The sequence below is a fragment of the Oncorhynchus keta genome, chromosome 5 (assembly GCF_023373465.1).
Source record: "Oncorhynchus keta strain PuntledgeMale-10-30-2019 chromosome 5, Oket_V2, whole genome shotgun sequence".
Classification (NCBI taxonomy): domain Eukaryota; kingdom Metazoa; phylum Chordata; class Actinopteri; order Salmoniformes; family Salmonidae; genus Oncorhynchus; species Oncorhynchus keta.
Window position 1 is genome coordinate 10214391 of NC_068425.1, and position 21164 is coordinate 10235554.

At 43.0% G+C, this 21164-nt stretch overlaps 1 protein-coding gene across 3 annotated transcripts; it reads right to left on the reverse strand.

Moving 5' to 3' along the window:
- Window positions 1–301: 301 nt before the first annotated feature.
- Window positions 302–21019, reverse strand: LOC118384492 (zinc finger protein 652-like). Of its 3 annotated transcripts, none has more exons than XM_035771082.2 (6): window positions 20804–21019; window positions 9886–11361; window positions 9240–9387; window positions 7642–7757; window positions 3100–3244; window positions 302–1818 (listed from the first exon to the last, which is right to left on the reverse strand). In XM_035771082.2, the coding sequence occupies exons 2-6, from the start codon at window positions 10831–10833 to the stop codon at window positions 1217–1219; spliced, it is 1959 nt and encodes a 652-aa protein (XP_035626975.1). In that variant the 5' UTR covers window positions 10834–11361; window positions 20804–21019; the 3' UTR covers window positions 302–1216. The 3 variants fall into 3 exon arrangements, with proteins under 3 accessions (XP_035626975.1, XP_035626972.1, XP_035626973.1); XM_035771079.2 differs by lacking the exon at window positions 20804–21019 and adding an exon at window positions 20220–20612; XM_035771080.2 differs by lacking the exon at window positions 20804–21019 and adding an exon at window positions 12982–13330.
- Between the last annotated feature and the right edge of the window lie 145 nt (window positions 21020–21164).

Below are 21164 nucleotides of genomic sequence, written 5' to 3' on the forward strand. Positions count from 1 at the left end.
TTACAGGGTGACCCGTATCATCATCATCATCATCATCATAATCATCATCTCGGCAGCAGCAGCGGGAGAGAGACAGAGGAGCGAGAGACGGAGAAAGAAAGAGATAGAGAAAGAAAGCGAGAGAGACAGGAGAGAGACGCGAGGTCCAGGTTGGGTCGTATGTGAGGACCCGTCACAGTGGCAGTATTTAACTGTTTTGATGACAGAAGACAAAAAAGAAAATACACAAAAAAAAACATCAGAATCCCTTGACAAGCATTTTGTGTGAAGTGAGACCAGTGATGTCATACTGCTTTTTGAAGTGTGTGTGTGTGTGTGTGTGTGTGTGTGTGTGTGTGTGTGTGTGTGTACATGTACGAAGGCTGTATGTCAGTCAAGAAGACAATTCCCAGAACTGCATCACAACAACACAAACAATCCCACTCTGTTACAGTAACACTCCAGATGTTACGAGATCTAGCCTGTGTATAGAAGTGTGTAGTACTGCAATGGAAAGCACCAATTAACCAGAATCTCTGTCACAACAGACTAGTAGTAGCACTAACAGCCATTTTCTAACCTCGCCACTGTGACCTGTGGCAGTGATTCCTGGCCTACTGCTGGTAGAGCCAGTGTGGAATGCCTCAGGAGACAATGGGAAACCCAGTTGGCATCAGGATGGTAAACATTCAACGAGAACTCGGTGACCTCATGGTCCTACGGGTCAGCCTTAGGACTTACAACTCCCCCAGAACTGTGCAACCGTTGTTTAAGTCAGTTGACGTGAAGGACTAAGTTGATGAAATGGATCTGTTCTGATCCGCTACCTGGATAAGGAACCACTAGCAGAATAATGGCATTGGCAACCATTAGTGGTGAGGATAAAATGGACAAACAAGGGATAACTCACATACCGGTACACACACAGCCTTCTACCATGGGAGGCAGGTTGTCTTACAATACAGGATTTTCTAAGAATATTTTCACAAGAAAAGATATGAGCAAGAGGTTGTAAAATCTGTGTCAGTTGACCTGGGTTTCTAGCTAAGTGGGTCAATCACTTATCTAAAGTGTAGACTGAAAGTATACCTGTCTGTATCCCTCACACTCTGGTGTACTGAGCTCTGAGTGTCTTGTTCATATCAGTCTTCGAGGGGCCGCTCTACACCAGGGGCCAGGGAGAGTTGGGGTGGGGGTAATCGAGGTGTGGCAGGCAGGCCTGGAGCCCACATAGGGTTCAGTGATGCTGGGGAGCCCCAGGCCCCTTGTCCTGCGGTGCCATGTAACGCAGGTAGCTGCTGTCCTCCTGCCCACAGTGGGTGAGAGGCTCGCTCTTGAAGAGCGCGGGGGGAGGGGAGACGGGGGGCACAGGCAGGAGGTGGTGGGGCAGAGGGAGTGCTTGCAGGGGCGTGCCGGGGTGGTGCTGCTGTTGTTGCGACGTTTGGTGGTGAGGGAGATGGTGAGAGGGGGTCATGTGCAGATGGGAGAAGGTGGGGTGGCCCACGGGTGCGCGTGGGGGAAGAGCCCCCCCTGTCGGGCTGAGGCCCAGAGGGGCGGAGGTGGTGGCAGCTAAGGGGGCGAGGCCCGGGCCGGGGCCAGAGGAGGAGATGGCAGAGAGGTGGAGAGGCAGGGGGAGGCTGCTGGCCTGCAGGGTCACAGGGCTGGTGACCCGGAAGCACTTCTCCTTGTGGGCCTTGAGCATGTTGGAGAAGCGGAAGCGCTGGCTGCACAACTCGCAGGGGTAGGGCTTCTCTCCTGTGTGGGTGCGGCGGTGGCGCTTCATATTGGGCCGGCTGGTGAAGCTCTTCCCACAGATCTCACAGATGAATGGCTTCTCTCCTGCAGGAGACGGGGACAGAGAGAAAGGAGAGAGAGAGCGCGAGGAGATGGGTGATTTAGTCCCTGACTCTCCTTAATTAGTTTAACTTTCACACGTCACCAAACTCCATGCATGAGAAGAATAATATACCACCTGGCAACACTTTTTGTCCTGTGCTGATTAAACCCCTCTGAACTTTATGAAGAAGTTAACTTTACAATCAGACAATGTCCCTGTAGGAGAGCATGAGGGGTCATTGCTGTCTAACCACCCACTCAGCAGGCAGCTATGCCAGTTCACACTTTGGGATGAGAGGAGATGAGAAAATGAACAACGGTTGTCCATTCGAGAGCTGCTCTCATTAACCTTTCATTCAATGTGCCCGTTACCACCCCCGTACACTCATTCACAGCACACTCAAAGCATCTCTCGGCTTTAATCTGAGCTGCATGTTTGCTGAGAGGCTCCGGTAAACCATTTACAGTATGACAGTGAATAATTTAATTGTGACAAATTATACTGGAGCCTTTTGTTAATGTTCTGCAACTTCTGTGTAGTAGGTAAGTTCCAGAGGAAAGCATAAACCTTGGGGGGGAGGGAAGAAGGAAAAAAGAAGGACGAAGAAGAAGACTGTGTATTACAAGGCATCACTGGGTGTGTCTGACCACAGGAGGCCAAATCGGTCAGCGGCGGCCAGGAGAGGGTAAAATAATTACACCTTTCAAAAAGAACCACCAGGGAGTGCAGGGAATCCACCCACACTAGAGAGGGAGAAATTAAAAGGACTGAAAAAGAACATGCCTGGTCCCGATGTTCTGCTTTGGAAAAGGAGAGAAGTGGCAGGGGAGAAAATGGAAGATGTAATATAGAATGTGTCAGGGTAGTCATTATAAGTAGACATGGCGGGAGAGGCACCACTGATGCTTTGCCACCCTCTCATTATAGAGGCTGGGCGAGGTCTCGGTACTGTTCGCCTTGAGACGCCCCGTTGCTTTCCTTTTATAGAGCATCTACGGAGTCTCACTGGCTGACTAGGGATCAAGACTGAAGGCCACGCAGACTCTCCAGTAAATGGGACGGCTTTGGTCAGGGAGAACCTCCGAATGTTGACGGATGAAGAGGTCTGGCTTCTAATGTTATTGGAAGACCAGCGTCTGAATATTTGGTTTCAAACATTTTGATGACATGAAAAAGCTCAAAGGCTTTTATAGTCCTTGGAGGGTGAGCTTTGTAATTGCACGTTTGTGTCACACAAATTCCTCAGTGAGTGTGTAAACTGGTGTGTGTTAACTGTGTCTTACCTGTGTGTGTTTTCATGTGCTCGTCAAAGTACTGCTTCATGTTGAAGTCCTTGCCACACCACTGACACATGAACTGCTTGTGTCCGATGTGGATGCTCATGTGGGAGCGTAGCTGGTACTTATACTGGAACCTCTCAGCACAGTTCTATAGAGAGACAGGGAGGAGAGAGAGAGACATTTAGGGTGTCCCAAACGGCAACCTATTCCCTAGTAAGTGCACTACGTTTGACCAGGGCCCATAGGGGGTGGTAGTACACTATATATGAAAATAGGGTGCCATTTGAGACGTAGCCATTTAGACGACATAGCACGTACACAATCATTCCTGGAATGGAAATTCACGAGGGCTACTGTATAACAACACTATAATACATACATAAACACACATAATATATACCTAACACAGATGCAGTGGAGGAAGGAGCCCACTACACCGGGTCAGCTGTACTCTTTAATAACATGCTAGTGGAGTTGCTTTATTTAATCACATGGAGCCCCACCCAGCCAACCAACCACATGTTCCCAGACAACACAGAGGCCCCCCCAGGGGAGGTGGTGCCTGCTTCCTACAGAATGTCCTATAAACCAGAATGCTGGGTATGCAGACAAACACCTGAGTTGAGTTCAACAAGGGCTCTGTTTGCCCTTGTTGAACGCCACACTGTATTGGCAGTTCAGACCCGAAACAGGCACGTATGTTTGCTGCACACTATCTCTGACAGTTATCCAACGTTATAAAACAGGTGGGTTTAATAATGAATGGTGAAAACTACATTCCAGCCGGTGTCTATTCCACAAGTATCCACAGGCTAAATCTATTATGTTAAAATGCTTATTTACTCTGTTCCATTTGAATGCGCAATCCACTGTCTCATCAGCCCAGCCATGCAATTTATAAACTTGATCTTCACTATAAAACGCATCTAGACATTATCTCATTTCTTTTTCAACAATTGAGATTTGCATAAACCTTGTTGTCTAGCTCTCTGACATTTGCAACATTGTTTCAATATTCAAAATTGATCTCCAGGTTTCCCGTAGTAATGAACGAGTCGGGAAAGGACAGACAGGAAGCGTTTCTCTGCCAGTCGAAATCAGGCTTATAAACTGCGTGTACATGTCACACATGGCTAGTAGAACGCCAAACTCTTCACTGAGAACTTGCTGAGACATCAATCCATGGGTGAGTTGGTACCACATTTTTATTTGTGCCAAAATCTAATTGAAAGAAAAGTTGTATTGCAAATATAGAAGGCTATGGTCCGAAACAGGCTTTTAGAAGTGCTGTTTTTACTTATCGTTAATGCCGGATTTGCTGTGCTTTTCAATACATAAGCACCTCCCATTCCTAGCGATAAAATAATCGTATTAAGTCATAGAAAAGTTTTACTGAGTGTGAAGTTTCAAATGCATTCTGTCATTACTAAATGTGTAATGGGTAGGTATTTTAATATGACAATTTTATATTCAGTCGTCTTCTTCAAATGAAGGGGATGATGACGCAATCTATGCGAGAGGGAATAAATCTGAATTTATTGGTCCTCAACTTACGACTCAGACACTTCAAGCAGTATAAATAGAGTTACTTGCCCCAGGGCAGGTAGTTATGAAGGAGTCCTTGTCATAGAAATGTACCTTGCTAAAAGGTGAGCCTCGTTGTACCGGTTATCCAGAGTTGACCGAAGTTACCTCTCTAACTGCTAAAACCTGATTTGCAGTATAGAGCTCTGCTGATTAAACTGTCCTATGTAGATAGTTACTGGTTGAAAAAAAAACTAATCAGGAATTAACACTTGTTTTCAAATGTTTTCACACTTTTACAGTGTTAGTTTCATCAGCTGTTGTACAACAATATTATACAAAACACAGGAAAAACAGAGTTGACTGCACTGGGTCTTTAAAAAGTAAATAGTTCAAAATTCCAACTCCACCCGTCTGTATTTTTATTCCAGTTATTCTCTACACCATGTGTATTCATGGTCTGCTAATGTTTGACATGGACATGTTGCATCTAGACCTGGTTGACATTGCTCCAACTGTGTGACCATGAACATTTAGGGATAGTATATATGTAGTCAAGTGTGCCTTGGTTCAACAGTAATCCCCATTTTGGAGCAGTCACAGTAGAGCAGGCCATATTCCTCTGTTCAAACAACCCATAGTTGTCTGAATCCTGCTCAGTTTGTCTGAGTTAACCATTCAAACCTTACCAGCTAGAAGTCAATATTTAAGGATTCTAATACAAATTAGAGGTCGACCGATTATGCTTTTTCAACACCGATACCGATTATTGGAGGACCAAAAAGCCAATACCGATTAATCGGCCGATTTTTTGTTACATTTGATTTATTTGTAATAATGACAATTACAACAATACTGAATGAACACTTATTTTAACTTAATATAATACATCAATAAAATCAATTTATCCTCAACTAAATAATGAAACATGTTCAATTTGGTTTAAATAATGCAGAAACAAAGTGTTGGAGAAGAAAGTAATATGTGCCAATATGTGCTATGTAAAAATGTGTGCCATGTAAGAAAGCTAACGTTTAAGATCCTTGCTTAGAACATTAGAACATATGAAAGTTGGTGGTTCCTTTTAACATGAGACTTCAATATTCCAAGGTAAGAGGTTTTAGGTTGAAGTTATTATAGGAATTATAGGAATATTTCTCTCTATACCATTTGTATTTCATATACCTTTGACTATTGGATGTTCTTATAGGCACTATAGTATTGCCAGTGTAACAGTATAGCTTCCGTCCCTCCCCTTGCCCCTACCTGGGCTCGAACCAGGAACACATCGACAACAGCCACACTCGAAGGAGCGTTACCCATCGCTCCACAAAAGCCGCGGCCCTTGCAGCGCAAGGGGAATAACTACTCCAAATCTAAAAGCGAGTGACGTTTGAAACAGTATTAGCGCACACCCAGCTAACTAGCTAGCCATTTCACATTGGTTACACCAGCCATTAGGCTGATAGGCTTGAAGTCATAAACAGTGCTGTGCTTGCGAAGAGCTGCTGGCAAAATGCAAGCAAGTGCTGTTTGAATGAATGATAACAGGCCTGCTGCTGCTCAGTCAGACTGCTCTATCAAATCAGACTTAATTATAACATAATAACAAACAGAAATACGAGCCTTTGGTCATTAATATGGTAGAATCCAGAAACTATCATTTCGAAAACAAATTATTTCACTGAAATACGGAACCGTTCGGTATTTTATCTAGCGGGTGGCATCCCTAAGTCTAAATATTCTTGTTACATTGCACAACCTTCAATGTTATGTCATAATTACGTACAATTCTGGCAAATTAGTTCACAATGAGCCAGGCAGCCCAAACTGTTGCATATGACTCAATTTCACCAGACACAATTTCACCTGGTTAATATTGCCTGCTAAACTGGACTAGTAGTTATAACTAGTGATTATGATTGATTGTTTTTTATAAGATAAGTTTAATGCTAGCTAGCAATTTACCTTGGCTTCTACTGCATTCGCGTAACAGGCAGACTCCTTGTGGAGTGCAATGTTTAGAGTGTTGGACAAGTTAAATGTACGGTTGCAAGATTGGATCCCCTGAGCTGACAAGGTGAAAATCTGTCATTCTGCCCCTGAACAAGGTAGTTAACCCACCGTTCCTAGGCCGTCATTGAAAATAAGAATGTGTTCTTAACGGACTTGCCTAGTTAAATAAAGGTAGAAAAAAAGAAATCTGAAATCAGCACCCAAAAATACCCATTTCTGATTGTTATGAAAACTTGAAAATAGGCCCTAATTAAATCGGCCATTCCGATTAAATCGGCCGACCTCTAATACAAATACATTAAAAATGGACACTATCCATACTCTGATGAAACACTGTCCTTATAAAACGAATATTCATGAAAAAAAGTGTATACACTCTATAAAGTAATCTTGAACTTAAGTCTTCTCCAGACCGAAAGCAGGTGGATATTCTATTTAAAAACTCTCCACCCGTCATGCATGAATGAAGATTTGTTATCGAAGGGTTTCTGTAACTGGTATATTGTCACTTATTGGTGTTCCATATCCCCATCTAGTGGTCTCTCGAGCGCCCCTACTCTATTACAATCCTGTGTTACATATTCTGAACAAATGTTCACACGGTATATGTAACAGTAATATTTGATGATATTTCTCTTTTCCCTTTCGTATATAATCTAGATCAGGCATTCTATGGTACTAATGTTCTGATGTGTTTTCTTGCTTGAACATGTGACATATGCAATTATCCTTGAAACAAAGCCAGACGTGCCTGTCGACAATTCCAACTGATGATGGCCTGAGGCTGAAACGTTTGTGTTTTGTTTTCACCTTTCATTTATGCACTATGATGTTTATTGAAACATCTTTATTTTGCTTTCAAGCCTCAGTTTTGGATATATATATTTTTTGACAGTGTGTGTGTGTCCATCTCTTCCAATACTCTATAAAGTGAAATAAATCTTCTGTATCAGACTGTGTTTGAGTGTGGGAAGGACAGTGCGACTGCAAGTCTAAACAGCTCACCTCACAGCGGAAGGGCTTCTCCCCAGAGTGCTGCAGCGAGTGAACCTTCAGGGACATGCTGCGCTTGAACGACTTGCCACATGTCTCACAGGTGAACGGCATGTCTTTAGTGTGAGCTGCAGAGAGGAAGGAACAGGTTAAAGGTGGGTGCCAACCAGAGCGGGACAGGGGATAGATATTGGGGGCGTTAAAACAGTGATTCATCGGGCTCAAAATTGAAGAGAACTCATTTTCTCGCTCTCGATAAAAGAGAGCTCTGAATGTTGCTCCATGAAAGAGAGCTAGAAAGGCAAAAAAGGGTGAGTTAGTTCCAATTGATACAGATGTACAGAACCTTGCAAAAGTATTCACACCCCTTGGATTTCTTCACATTTTAATGAGACGAAGTGGGATTAAAATGGATTTAAAATGTATTTTTTTTGTCAACAATCTACTCAAAATATCAAAAGTGGAAGAATAATTCCATATAGATAACTAAAATATAATTGTTGCCTACGTATCTAGCCCCTTTGTTAAAGCAAGCCTAAATGTTGTTCAGGAGTAAAATGTCTCTTAACAAATCACATAAGCTACATGGACTCACTGTGTGAAATAATAGGGGTTGACATGATTGAGTGACCAACCCTTCCTCTGTCCCCCATACATACCACATATGTATGTATTATCCCTCAGTCAAGTATTGAATTTCAAGCACAGATTGAACTACAAAGACCAGGGAGCTTTTCTAAAGCCTGATGGGAGAAAACTGAGGACGGATCAACAACATTTTAGTGACTCCACAATAATGACTTAAATGACAGAGTGAAAAGAGTAAAAATGTACAGAATACAAATATCCCAAAACCTGCATCTTGTATGCAACAAGGTGCTGAAGTAATACTGTAAATGAATACACCTTTTGGCCTATAAGTGCAAAGCCTTATGTTTTGGGCAAATCCAACACGAAACGGGATGGAGCTAAGCACAGACAAAATCCTAGAGGAAAACCTGCTTCAGTCTGCTTTCCACCAGACACTGGGAGAGGAATTCACCTTTCAGCGAGACAATAACCTACAACACAAGGGCAAATGTACACTGGTTGCTTACCAAGAAGAAAGTGAATGTTCCTGAGTGGCCAAGTGACAGTTTTGACTTAAATCTGCTTGAAAATCTATGGCAAGACTTCAGAAATGACTGCCTGGCCATGCTCTGCAACATCTTGACAGAGCTTGAAGAATTATGAAAAGAATAATGGGCTAATATTGCACAACAAAAGGTGTAGACTTTTATAGACTTACCCAAGAAAACTCACGGTTGTAATCACTGCCAAAGGTGTTATCTAACATATAGACTCAGGGAGCTGAATACTTATGCAACAACTATATATTTTTGTTATTGAACTCATATTAATCTTTTTTTTATGTTAAAAATGTTCTTCTACTTTGACAGAGTATTTTGTGTAGGTTGTTGTCAAATTTAAATACATTTTAATCCCACTTTGCAACAAAATGTGAAGAAACCCAAGGCGTATGAATACTTTATCAAGGCACTGCACATCCTATTAGGGACATTTGGGAGTTACCAGAAAGAGCAGGAACTGACAAACTGGAGTCCACCTACCAACCATGTGCTTGCGGACATGAGCCATCGTGTAGAACTTCTTGTCACAGATCTCACAGGCAAACTTCTTCTCTGCGTAGCCGTGCACGATCTTGATGTGCTCGTGCAGCGACCACAGCTTCTTGAAAGACTTGTTGCAGGAGACGCACTGAGCAGCAGAACACAACACAGATGACACATTCAGTAATGTTGTGCCATTGATTACCCTGAAACAATCTAAGAACAGGAGCAAGCAATTGAGACAATCACAGTGTCTGGAGCTGCAGGTGGTATTTCCTACACTGCTGTAACAGTATCTGCCTAGGCTGGTTCCTAACGCTCCGATTCCCTCTGCTGGACAAAAACGTTTCTTACATCCTTCAAGCCCCAGAAATCTGGTCTTGATGACAGACAGATTTTAGTTTCACTGTACCTGGTACGTAACTGTAGCCAATGTACCCAATCAATGGAGTCTTTTTGATTGCTCAGGTCAAAAACACCTTGTACAGTTAATTACAAAACCAGAGACCAGGTGTGCGTCCCAAATGGCCCGCTATTCCCTACATAGTGCACTACTTTTGACCAGGGCTCCATATGGCGCTGGTCAAAAGTGGTAGACTGTATAGAGTATAGGGGGTCATTTGGGACACGCTCCAGCTCTCCTTACCTGGATGTTCTTTTCACAGTCAGTCTGCTGGTGTAAGGCCAGCTCACTCTCCAGGACAAACTTCTTGCCACACTTGTCACAGATTTGCATGCGTCTGTGTGTGACATTCATGTGCTTCTCCAGGTACCAGCGGGTGTTGAAGACACGGGGGCACTTTTCACACGCCAGCGTCTCCCGCTCCTCCCCATCCGCTTTATCCCCTGTGGCAGAGCCAGTTGAGGGTGTCCCCTTGCCCTCCCTGGCATTCCGGCGTGTCCTCTTAGGCGGCTGGGTGGTCTTCTTCCGTCGGCCCCTGGTGGTCATGCCGGTGGTACTCAGAGCGGTGCACTGGGCCTTCCTCCGGGACTGGCTGGTAGTGGGGACCACCCCACGCCGAGCCCTCTTGGCTCTCGTTCTACGACTCTCTATTTCTTCCTCCTCTTCAACTTCATCTTCTTCCACATCTTCCTCATCTTCTTCCTCCTCCTCCTCCTCGCTGCAGTGTCTCTCTGAGGCATCGGTTTGGGGGGCAGACTTGTCCCCCTTTGATACATTAAGTGTCTGATTGTTCAGGTTGACCTCCACGATGATCTGCTCCCGATTGAATGACAACTCCTCTTCCTCTGAGTCCTCGGAGGTGCCCCCATTGCCTGCCTGGGCCCCCTGCGCGCCCCCCTCCTGCCCTACTGTCCCCTCTCTGTAGTACTGCTGCTGGGGGGAGGTAACATGCTGCGGGGACAGCTGACTGGGAGTCTGGTCACCCATGGGGGTCTTGGCTGTCATCTTGTTGTCCACTAGCACAGAGTAAGGCTTGCCCCCGCCCTCCCGCTTGTACAGCTTTCCCGTTAGGTCCAGGTCTGGGGCGGGGGAGTGGTAATAGGACTGGGCCACTTGCTGCGTTTTGCGCCCCTCCTGTGACATCCCACCTGGGCTGGACACCTCTCCCTTCAGGCTCTGGCAGGATTTCATGTGTGTGGGAGGGGAAGACTGTAGTAGTGCTAGTTGAAGCTCAGCAAGAGGTTTGTTAGCAGTGATGCTATTCTTAAACTGTGAGAGTAACCTCGCTATGTTGTAAGGAGGGGCAGGGGGAACGGAAGCAATCCCCCACCCCTCCCGCCACTGAGGAGACAGGAAGGAGGAAGGGGCGAAGGGAAGAAAGCGTCACCCAGATTCAAACAGGGGATCCATGCTCACCACAGGACAAAGGCTGAGGACAGACCGTGAGTGGCATTCTGCTACAAGCTTAGGCTTCTGTTGAGCTTGAATCTCAAAGCTTCTCTGGAAGCTGGGGTGTCTGCCCTTCAACCTCGATGAGGTTTTGGTCTCTCCGCAGATGAAGCCTCTCAGGTTAGTCTCTCACTCGAGGCTGTCAGTGTTATATTGTCCGTTAGTGCTTCAGTCTTTAAGCTTCTACCTTGAGGGTGAGCTTCACGCCGGACGTTGAGCTGCAGTCAGAACTTCTGTGCCTCGTTTCAGGAGCCATCTGCAATCTGCCGCCTGTGAGAGCAATAGAAATGGAGAACGAGAGATTAGGCTCAATTCGGTGACAAGCGTGTGGTGCTGCCTCAGAGTGAGTATGTCTGATGTGAAACTACAACCTGGGGAAGGCGTTGTGAACTGAGACTGAGCCATACTTCACCGCAACCGTTTCACTGGCATGTGTGAACATCCAAACCACACGCATCAGAGCTCTGTGAGAGAGGACTTAACCCCAAACACAGTCCTCCTGCTCTTCACAATCTATTTATGCTTTCAGGTCAAGTCATTTTTCATTCATCTCAACATCTTGTTAACCAGACGTGATATATGCCATCCTATCATCCGCTCACATTTAATCAGAAACCCCATCTTCCGTCTCAACCCGGCTTTCAAAACACCAGTTTCACAAATCAATACCTCAATCTCAGCTTTCACATTTCAATAGCGGTCACACTTAACACACTGACTTGCCTAGTTATATAACGGTTCGATAAAACTAAATAGATACACTGACATATATAACAATATTCATAAGCTGCTATGAAATACACAATATTGCTTTATTTACTTTGCTTTTATTTAACCAGGTAAGTCGTTGAGAACACATTCTCTTCTACAATAACGATTAATGACGAAGCAATGAATATTGGCAATCATGTAGGCCTATCTTTCGACAAACTTACTGAAAAAGTAAGCAATCTGCTCTTCCAGGTGTTTCAATAGGCTTCTTGAACTCTGATTAGGGGGTGTGCTACTATGTATGATTTGCAATCGTACCTTAACGGCTCTAAAATGTCATTTGACCCCCCACCCACCCTTCCCCTCTATTGTGGCAGTTACGAAGCACAAAATAACCACAGCATGGGAGCTGTAAATGAGTTCAACCACAGGAAACTGTACATCAACTTCTCTGTTTGAGTGAGTGATTGAGTAAGCCTGCACTGCGCATGTGTGCAAGTGATCAAAGAACAAAAAAACATACTGTTTGTAAATGTAAACAAAGCTCTTGGAATATCCTGGTTACTTGGCTTTTGAGGGGTGGTTTACTGCCCGCCTCTATAACAGTGTCATGGCAGTGACCCTCAAGGCACAGTGCACGAGGAGATGACACTGGTATTGAAACATTTAAGTCAGACATAGCTACAACTTTAAGCTTTTTGTTATTTCCACCATGTATGTTTGACCCCAAAATGACCTTGGGCACGGGACGCTGACTCAGCACTGGGGTTGGCTTCTTGATTTGCAACAACTCCGAGAGCCACTAGAAGAAAAAAAGATTTTTTAAAATCCTCTCTCATAAACAACAAACATCCTCTGCTCAACGGCCCAGTATAGGTTAACCGTCACAACCCAGCTCCACGATTCTGAGACTTATCAAGCCAAAGAGGCCCTCAAATAACAGATTCCAGCTGGACTGTGTCTGAGGCCGAGCTCCACACACAGCCCCAAACTCTCTGGGTCCACCTCCTCTATCCACTACACTCAAGTTGCAAGAAGTACAATTCTGGAACAGAGCGATTCAAATACACACAAACAAGCACACAGCCTACAGCTGTGTTGACAAGAAAATATATAAAAAATAAATAGAGGACAGACATGCATAGGCATTTAGACAAAAGCAAAACAATGCACACCCACCCACAACCTTTCTTCCTGTGCATGCTGACTGTCTGATCCTTTCTGAGAAATGGACCGCTCTAGGCGCATTACAACCACAAGAGGAGTGACTGCGCTCCATAGAGCACCTCGTCTCACCTACTGGAGTATTAAACTCCCTCAGATGCTCTCCTGCCCCGTGTGCAGATGTGATGTTATATCTGACAGAACCAATCCAATAGGCCCTGTACTCTCTGAACAGCTGCTTGTGCACAGGAATGTAGTAGGGTCAGGAAGACAGAGGCCTGTGTGCCTTGATGGTCCCTCTGAGTGGAGTGAGTGTCAAATGAGTCACGGCTTTCCTGATGAGTAGTGCAGGCAGATGTAGGTCTACCTTTACACCAAGGGTTTCAAAATCATTCGGAGGGCTGAGTGTCTGCAGGTTTTCGTTTTTCCTCTCAATTAAGACCGAGATAACCAGGTGTGGGGAGTTCCTTACTAATTAGTGACCTTAATTCAATAAAGTACAAGGGTGGAGTGAAAACCCGCAGACACTTGGCCCTCCGCGGAATGAGTTAGACACGTGCCTAACATCGAAAGACTGAGGGTTCGTTCTGCTCAGTGAAGATTTGCAACGAAATTACTGGACCAGAACTTATGACAACTTTGCACACCCTTAGTGCTGTTCCGGTCATTAACATGATCAAACAGGGAGTGAGATTTGTTTGGGGGGGGGCAAGAGAGCATGTGCAAACATTCCACAACCACACACAGGATAGCTGAGGTTATGCAACTCGTATTTAGTAAAATCCTTACTTAGATGAGTCACAGTAGAGTTTCACTCACAATGAGATAGCACGGCCCTTTGATGTGGTGAGCAGGAAGAGAGACGATTTCACAATATCAGTGGTAATTTTACGATTACCTTGTCAGATCTCAAGGTTAAATTCAGTGTAACGTTGATCGTTTATGACTCTGCTTTTTCCAGTTTGGTAGTGCTGAGCGATTCATGCTTTTCGAGCTTGGTCCTGTTTCAGCTTGAATATGAAAAAAAATCAGTTTTCAATCATTTATTTCTACATTAAATGCACTATGTACAGTTGAAGTCGGAAGTTTACATAAACTTAGGTTGGAATCATTAAAACTCGTTTATCAATCACTCCAAAAATGTCTTATTAAACTATAGTTTTGGCAAGTTGGTTAGTACATCCAGTTTGTGTATGACAAGTAATTTTTCCAAACAATTGTTTACAGATAGATTATATCACAATCACAGTGGGTCAGAAGTTTACGAACACTAAGTTGACTGTGCCTTTAAACAGCTTGGAAAATTCCAGAAAATTATGTCATGGCTTTAGAAGCTTCTGATAGGTTAATTGACATAATTTGAGTCAATTGGAGGTGTACCTGTAGATGTCCGGAATGGCCGATTAATTAGGGCCGTTTCAAATTTTCATAACAATCGGAAACCTGTATTTTTGGGTGCCGATTTGCAGATTTTTAAAATGTATTTTTTTATATATATACCTTTATTTAACTAGGCAAGTAAGTTAAGAACACATTCTTATTTTCAATGACGGCCTAGGAACGGTGGGTTAACTGCCTCGGTCAGGGGCAGAACGACAGATTTTCACCTTGTCAGCTCGGGGGATCCAAACTTGCAACCTTACAGTTAACTAGTCCAACGCAATAACAACCTACCTCTCTCTCGTTGCACTCCACAAGGAGACTGCCTGTTACGCAAATGCAGTAAGCCAAGGTAAGTTGCTAGCTAGCATTAAACTGATCTTATAAAAAAAACAATCATAATCACTAGTTAACTACACATGGTTGATGATATTACTAGATATTATCTGGCGTGTCCTGCGTTGCATATAATCTGACTGAGCATACAAGCATACAAGTATCTGACTGAGCGGTGGTAGGCAGAAGAAGCTGGCGCGTAAACATTCATTCAAACAGTACTTTCGTGCGTTTTGCCAGCAGCTATTCGTTGTGCGTCAAGCTCTCTCATGCCGTCCCTGGAAGGGTTGATTCACTGATGTGGTCATCCTGTCTGGGTTGGCGCCCCCTCCTGGGTTGTGCCATGGCTGAGATCTTTGTGGGCTATACTCAGCCATGTCTCAGGATGGTAAATTGGTGGTTGAAGATATCCCTCCAGGGGAGTGGGGGCTGTGCTTTGGCAAAGTGGGTGGGGTTATATCCTTCCTGTTTGGCCCTGTCCGGGGGTGTCCCCTGACCCCTCCTGTCTCAGCCTCCAGTATTTATGCTGCAGTAGTTTGTGTCGGGGGGCTAGGGTCAGTTTGTTTATCTGGAGTACGTCTCCTGTCCTATTCGGTGTCCTGTGTGAATCTAAGTGTGCGTTCTCTAATTCTCTCCTTCTCTCTCTCGGAGGACCTAAGCCCTAGGACCATGCCCCAGGACTACCTGACATGATGCCTCCTTGCTGTCCCCAGTCCACCTGACCGTGCTGCTGCTCCAGTTTCAACTGTTCTGCCTTATTATTATTCAACCATGCTGGTAATTTATGAACATTTGAACATCTTGGCCATGTTCTGTTATAATCTCCACCCGGCACAGCCAGAAGAGGACTGGCCACCCCACATAGCCTGGTTCCCCTCTAGGTTTCTTCCTAGGTTTTGGCCTTTCTAGGGAGTTTTTCCTAGCCACCATGCTTCTACACCTGCATTGCTTGCTGTTTGGGGTTTTTGGGTTTCTGTACAGCACTTTGAGATATCAGCTGATGTATGAAGGGCTATATAAATACATTTGATTTGATTTGATTGCGCTGTTTATGACTTCAAGCCTATCAACTCCCGAGATGAGGCTGGTGTAACCGAAGTGAAATGGCTAGCTAGTTAGCGTGCGCTAATAGCGTTTCAAACATCTCTCGCTCTGAACCTTCTAGTAGTTGTTCCCCTTGCTCTGCATGGGTAACGCTGCTTCGATGGTGGCTGTTGTCATTGTGTTGCTGGTTCGAGCCCAGGGAGGAGCGAGGAAAGGGACGGAAGCTATACTGTTACACTGGCAATACTAAAGTGCCTATAAGAACATTAATAGTCAAAGGTTAATTAAATACAAATGGTATAGAGGGAAATAGTCCTATAATTCCTATAATAACTACAACCTAAAACTTCTTACCTGGGAATATTGAAGACTCATGTTAAAAGGAACCACCAGCTTTCATATGTTCTCATGTTCTGAGCAACGAACTGAAACGTTAGCTTTATTACATAGCACATATTGCACTTTTACTTTCTTCTCCAACACTTTGTTTTTGCATTATTTAAACCAAATTGAACAGGTTTCATTATTTACTTGAGGCTAAATTCATTTTATTGATGTATTATATTAAGTTAAAATAAGTGTTTATTCAGGATTGTTGTAATTGTCATTATTACAACAACAACAAAAAATAGTCTGATTTAATCGGTATCGGCTTTTTTGGGCCGCCAATAATCGGTATCCACGTTGAAAAATGATAATCGGTCGACCTCTGGTCTGACAAAAATAGAACTGTTTGGCCATAATCACCATCGTTATGTTCGGAGGTAAAAGGGGGGGAAGCCTTGCAAGCCGAAGAACACCATCCCAACCGTGAAGCACGGGGGTGGCAGCATCATGTTGTTGGGGTGTTTTGCTGCAGGTGGGACTGGTGCACTTCACAAAATAGATGGCATCATGAAAAAGGAAAATTATAGAAAATTTGTGGGCAGAAGTGAAAAAGCATGTGTGAGTAAGGAGGCCTACAAACCTGACTCAGTTACACCAGCTCTGTCAGGAGGAATGGGCCAAAATTCACCCAACTTATCGTGGGAAGCTTGTGGAAGGCTACCCAAAACATTTGACCCAATTTGAACAATTTAAAGGAAATGCTACCAAATACTAATTGAGTATGTAAACTTCTGACCCACTGGGAATGTGATGAAAGAAACAAATCATTCTCTATATTATCATTCTGACATTTCACATTCTTAAAATAAAAAAGTGGTGATCCTAACTGACCAAAGACAGCAAATTGTTACCAGGATTAAATGTCAGGAAATGTGAAAAACTGAGTTTAAATGTAGTTGGCTAAGGTGTATGTAAACTTTCAACTTCAACTGTATTATGTGAGTTGAATGCTGTAACACAGAATAAAACAATTAATAAAAGTTGCAGTGTGGTAGTGACTACCAATTACTGCTTATCATTTATTAACCATAATTTATTCACATTACTTTAATCAAATATTTCAGTTGTGTATATTACATGTTTTAATTGATGACTATAATTTTATCTCATCTCTCATCTCTATAGAGCTGCTGCCTATGCAGTCTGACAAATCACTATTTTAGTAGTTCTTCAAAGTAAATATGGCATACTGTTATGACTATCTATCAATCAATTAGATCATGTATTTTCAGGTAGAGATACCTCGAAGCAACTGCTCTCTTTCCCTCTTGATCTCGCATTCTGTCTTTTATGCAGCAAGAGTAAAATAAACATAAACCGGACAGTATGTGAGCAAAGGATTACGGTCATTGTAGTTATTTACCACGTTTTCTGCATTAAACTTTGTAGAATATTGGCCGGTTGGAAACTACAACTCCATACTACAGCGCACAGTTCGGGCATGATCTGATTTATCTCTAGAGAAATTGTGCAATGTCTGCATTGAGCTCACAGAAGAAGAAAAAAACAGAACAAAATGGAATTCAAATATTTGAACTGACATTGGTCAATTAGTTGTTTAAAAAAACATGATCGCTCAGCACAACCGTTTGGGCTGCTTTCAAATATGAACTTTGCTCCCTCGTGTAAAGTGTCTGCAAGATGGGTTCAAATCCTGTGCAGACGGGAATCGCAACTTTATGTAGCTAGTGACATGTCGAGGGTATGCACCAAAGTGTGTCAGCTGAGTCCTTCCCAGAGGTTTAATTTCATTCACCACTGTTTCAACGCATTATTCTGCAGCATTGAATTCCACCCGCTGTCTGTGGACTTTAATGAGCTTTCCCTTTGAGGCAAATGTGTGAGGGTTCACATTCCTGACTCCAAACTCATAAGACCTTAACCAGCTCACTGTGTTGCGCACAGTAGGGGAGCCCCATGCCCCTGTAGGTATTTGTGCCTAAGCTTTCTCGAGATATAGATAGAAGGGCAGCAGTGGTAGGCAATCACGCTTTAAACCTCCACAGGCCTCTGCTCTGTCATAATCCTCCATCCAAATGCATGGACTACATTTCTTTTTTACTCTTTCCCTCCCTCAGTGATGTAAAGTACTTAATAGCACTTGGAGGCATTTTTACCTAAGTAGTTTTTTTTGCGGTATCTATACTTTACCATTTATATTTTTGTCAACTTTTACTTCACTACATTCTTAAAGAAAACGATATACTTTTTACTCCACACATTTTCCCTGATACCCAAAAGTACTTGTTACATTTTGAATGCTTAGCAGGACAGGAAAATGATCAAATTCACACACTTATCAAGAGAACATCCCTTGTCATCCCTACTGCCTCTGATCTGGCAGACTCACTAAACACATGCTTCGTTTGTAAATGATGTCTGAGTGCTGGAGTGTGCCCCTGGCTATCTATAAATTCAAATAAACAAGAAAATACTGCCTGGTTCGCTTAAAATATGGAATGTGAAATGATATACACATTAATTGAAGTGTATTTTAGCAATTACATTTACTTTTGATACTTAAATATATTTCAAACCAAATGCTTTTACTGACGTAGTATTTTACTTACACTTTTTAATTTGTTTTTAATACATTTTCTATTAAGGCATCTTTACTTTTACTCAAGTATGAGAATTAGGTACTTTTAAAACCACAGCCCTCTCTGACAACACAGGAAAGGAAGAGGGGAAAGGATCGGATGATGAAATGCAACAACGTAGGCTAATGAGATGGTCCACGGTGACTCTCAGTTTTGACAGGTGAGAAGTCTGTCAAACTTAAAACACTAATAACAAACACATACTGAAATCCCTTAAAATACATGCCACAGTGATTAGTGGGAGCTTGCCATTTAGCTACACTATTGACAAAAACATGTATCTATGAAGTTGGGTCTGACAATATGATATGAAGGAACTGGAAGCAAAATGTCTGAATGTTGTTTTACAAATGAGGCTATATTCAACACAACGAACGTGTGCATGGCAAAAGACACCTCATAAAAGCGTCTGCACAACCGACATATTGTGCTCAATAAAAGTTGACATTTTGTTTCGCAAGAATTGGCAAAGCAGCAGCTGGGCCTAAATCACGGCTGACACACTGCAAAGCAATCCTTTGCCCCCTACTTAAACATAACAGACTATCTAGCACGAATGCTAACTCTGCTTCGCTTGTAATCAATCTGGCCTAGCTAGCTAGGTTAACTTGCTAGCTACGTCAATTTGGCGCTGACGCGTTACCAACCCACGATATATTTTCATAATACTGGAAGATTGATAAAATACGGATGGCTATATTAGTTGAATCCTACAACCTCCAAAGCAACGCAGATTAACAACGGTTACACGATTATATGCAGTTTTGTTGGTAACAACCAACTTTAAAAATAAGTGCAAAGGGTTAAACAAAAAGGAAACATTGGTTGGTCAAGACCATCGGACGGAAGGCCGTTCGGCTAGCCAATTTATTAGCTAACAAACAACTAACAAGGTATATTCAGTTGACAGTAGCTGTCTAAAGACATAGGCTTTTATTTTACATTGGTTGGAAATCGACATACTAACAAGACAGAAACAATTTGAATGTATCTACCTAGCTAATCAAACTCGCCGTGCACTGTCCGTTTCACCAGAAATAATACTAGCATACATAGCTAGCGCAAATGTGAATTACCATGGCACACGGCTAACGTTAGCTAGCAAATCCTAGCTAATCACAGACGACTTTCACTTTTTTTTAACCCAAAACCTCCCAGATATAAATCGGCTAAACTGAGATTTTACACTAGTATACACTATTGCAGCATCAAATCTTATACATCGTTTATACAAATCAAGGTTAAATATGTCAATATTTGTTAATAAAATTGTTTAACAATCATAGCTACAAGAATCTTTTAAATTCGCTCTTCCCCATGAAAAACCTAGCAAGATAGCACACAGCTCGTTACATACTCAATGACGGTTTATTGTCAACAGTCTAGCTTGATAATAACCAAGACAATACAATCGTTAAGAAAATCATTACTTTGTCTTGCATTGTAGACAAATGTCATGTTTGAAAATACATGAAAAATATACAATAACTTGTAGATAAATGTTACCTTCGGTGAGAGCGCCCTCTTTCTCATTTCGTGCAATCAGAGTTGCAGGGATTCTGGAGTGCTGCAGACGCACAAAAAGAGCCAGCTACTGTTGCAGTTCACCACTGTTTGATAATCCTATTGCATGCTCGATTGCACATGTGTTTACTAATGCATTTTTAGAATGTATGACACTGATATGTTAGTGGTAGACTCGGTGCTACTGTAGATCCATCGCTACGTGGCCCAGCCAAGGTCTCGCTCGCACTAACGTTACTGACTCTCGCTCATCCCAGGCACTGCTGACAGGCAGGCCGCTGTCTGGGTTGGGTAGGCGCGCCACAATTTTTTCGTCTTCTATCCAAACCAGACTGGGCACAATGCGCGCACTCGTGTCTGTCCCCATTTTTAGCCGGGAAATGAGAAAACCAGAGCTCGATTAGACACGGAATCAGTTACTGGAAAAAGCGAACGACTGCATGAAATGTACATCTAAATGACAATGCCCAGATGTTGAGGGAGATTTGTTGGATACAGTATTTATCTTTATACATTTTTTCATTGCCTGGACATAGAAGTCTATAAGGATGGATGTATGTACTAACCAAACAGATTGAGACTGCTCCGTTGTTCCCGTCTGTAACCACTCTTCTAAAATGAAATGTGGAACAATGTGCAACTGTATATTTACTAACTTTCCCCTCTGACTTAGGTACAGAAGTGTAATTGTCATTTTAAGTAATTACGGTCATACAAATACATTCATTAGATTGTAATATTTACTGTTGTGCCCACAACTATGACTAAAACAAACAGGAAATCAGACTTACATCCTGTGTAAGCGAGACCTGAATGAGGCACTGTTTATAGTACTCCATTCTGCAAAGATCTGTGCTGAAGTGTCTACAACCTATAATCAGGCTGTTGGGCTAGGAGGTGAATGGCAATAGAACCAGTCAAGACCCG

What these genes read in the sequence shown, in the direction of transcription:
- LOC118384492 (XM_035771082.2), bottom strand. Translation starts at nt 10,833, where the DNA reads ATGAAATCCTGCCAGAGCCTGAAGGGAGAGGTGTCCAGCCCAGGTGGG. An exon ending in ACTGTGAAAAGAACATCCAG is followed by an intron (nt 9,388 to 9,885) that starts GTAAGGAGAGCT and finishes TCTGCTGCTCAG; the next exon opens with TGCGTCTCCTGCAACAAGTC. An exon ending in GCACATGAAAACACACACAG is followed by an intron (nt 1,819 to 3,099) that starts GTAAGACACAGT and finishes CGTCTCCTGCAG; the next exon opens with GAGAGAAGCCATTCATCTGT.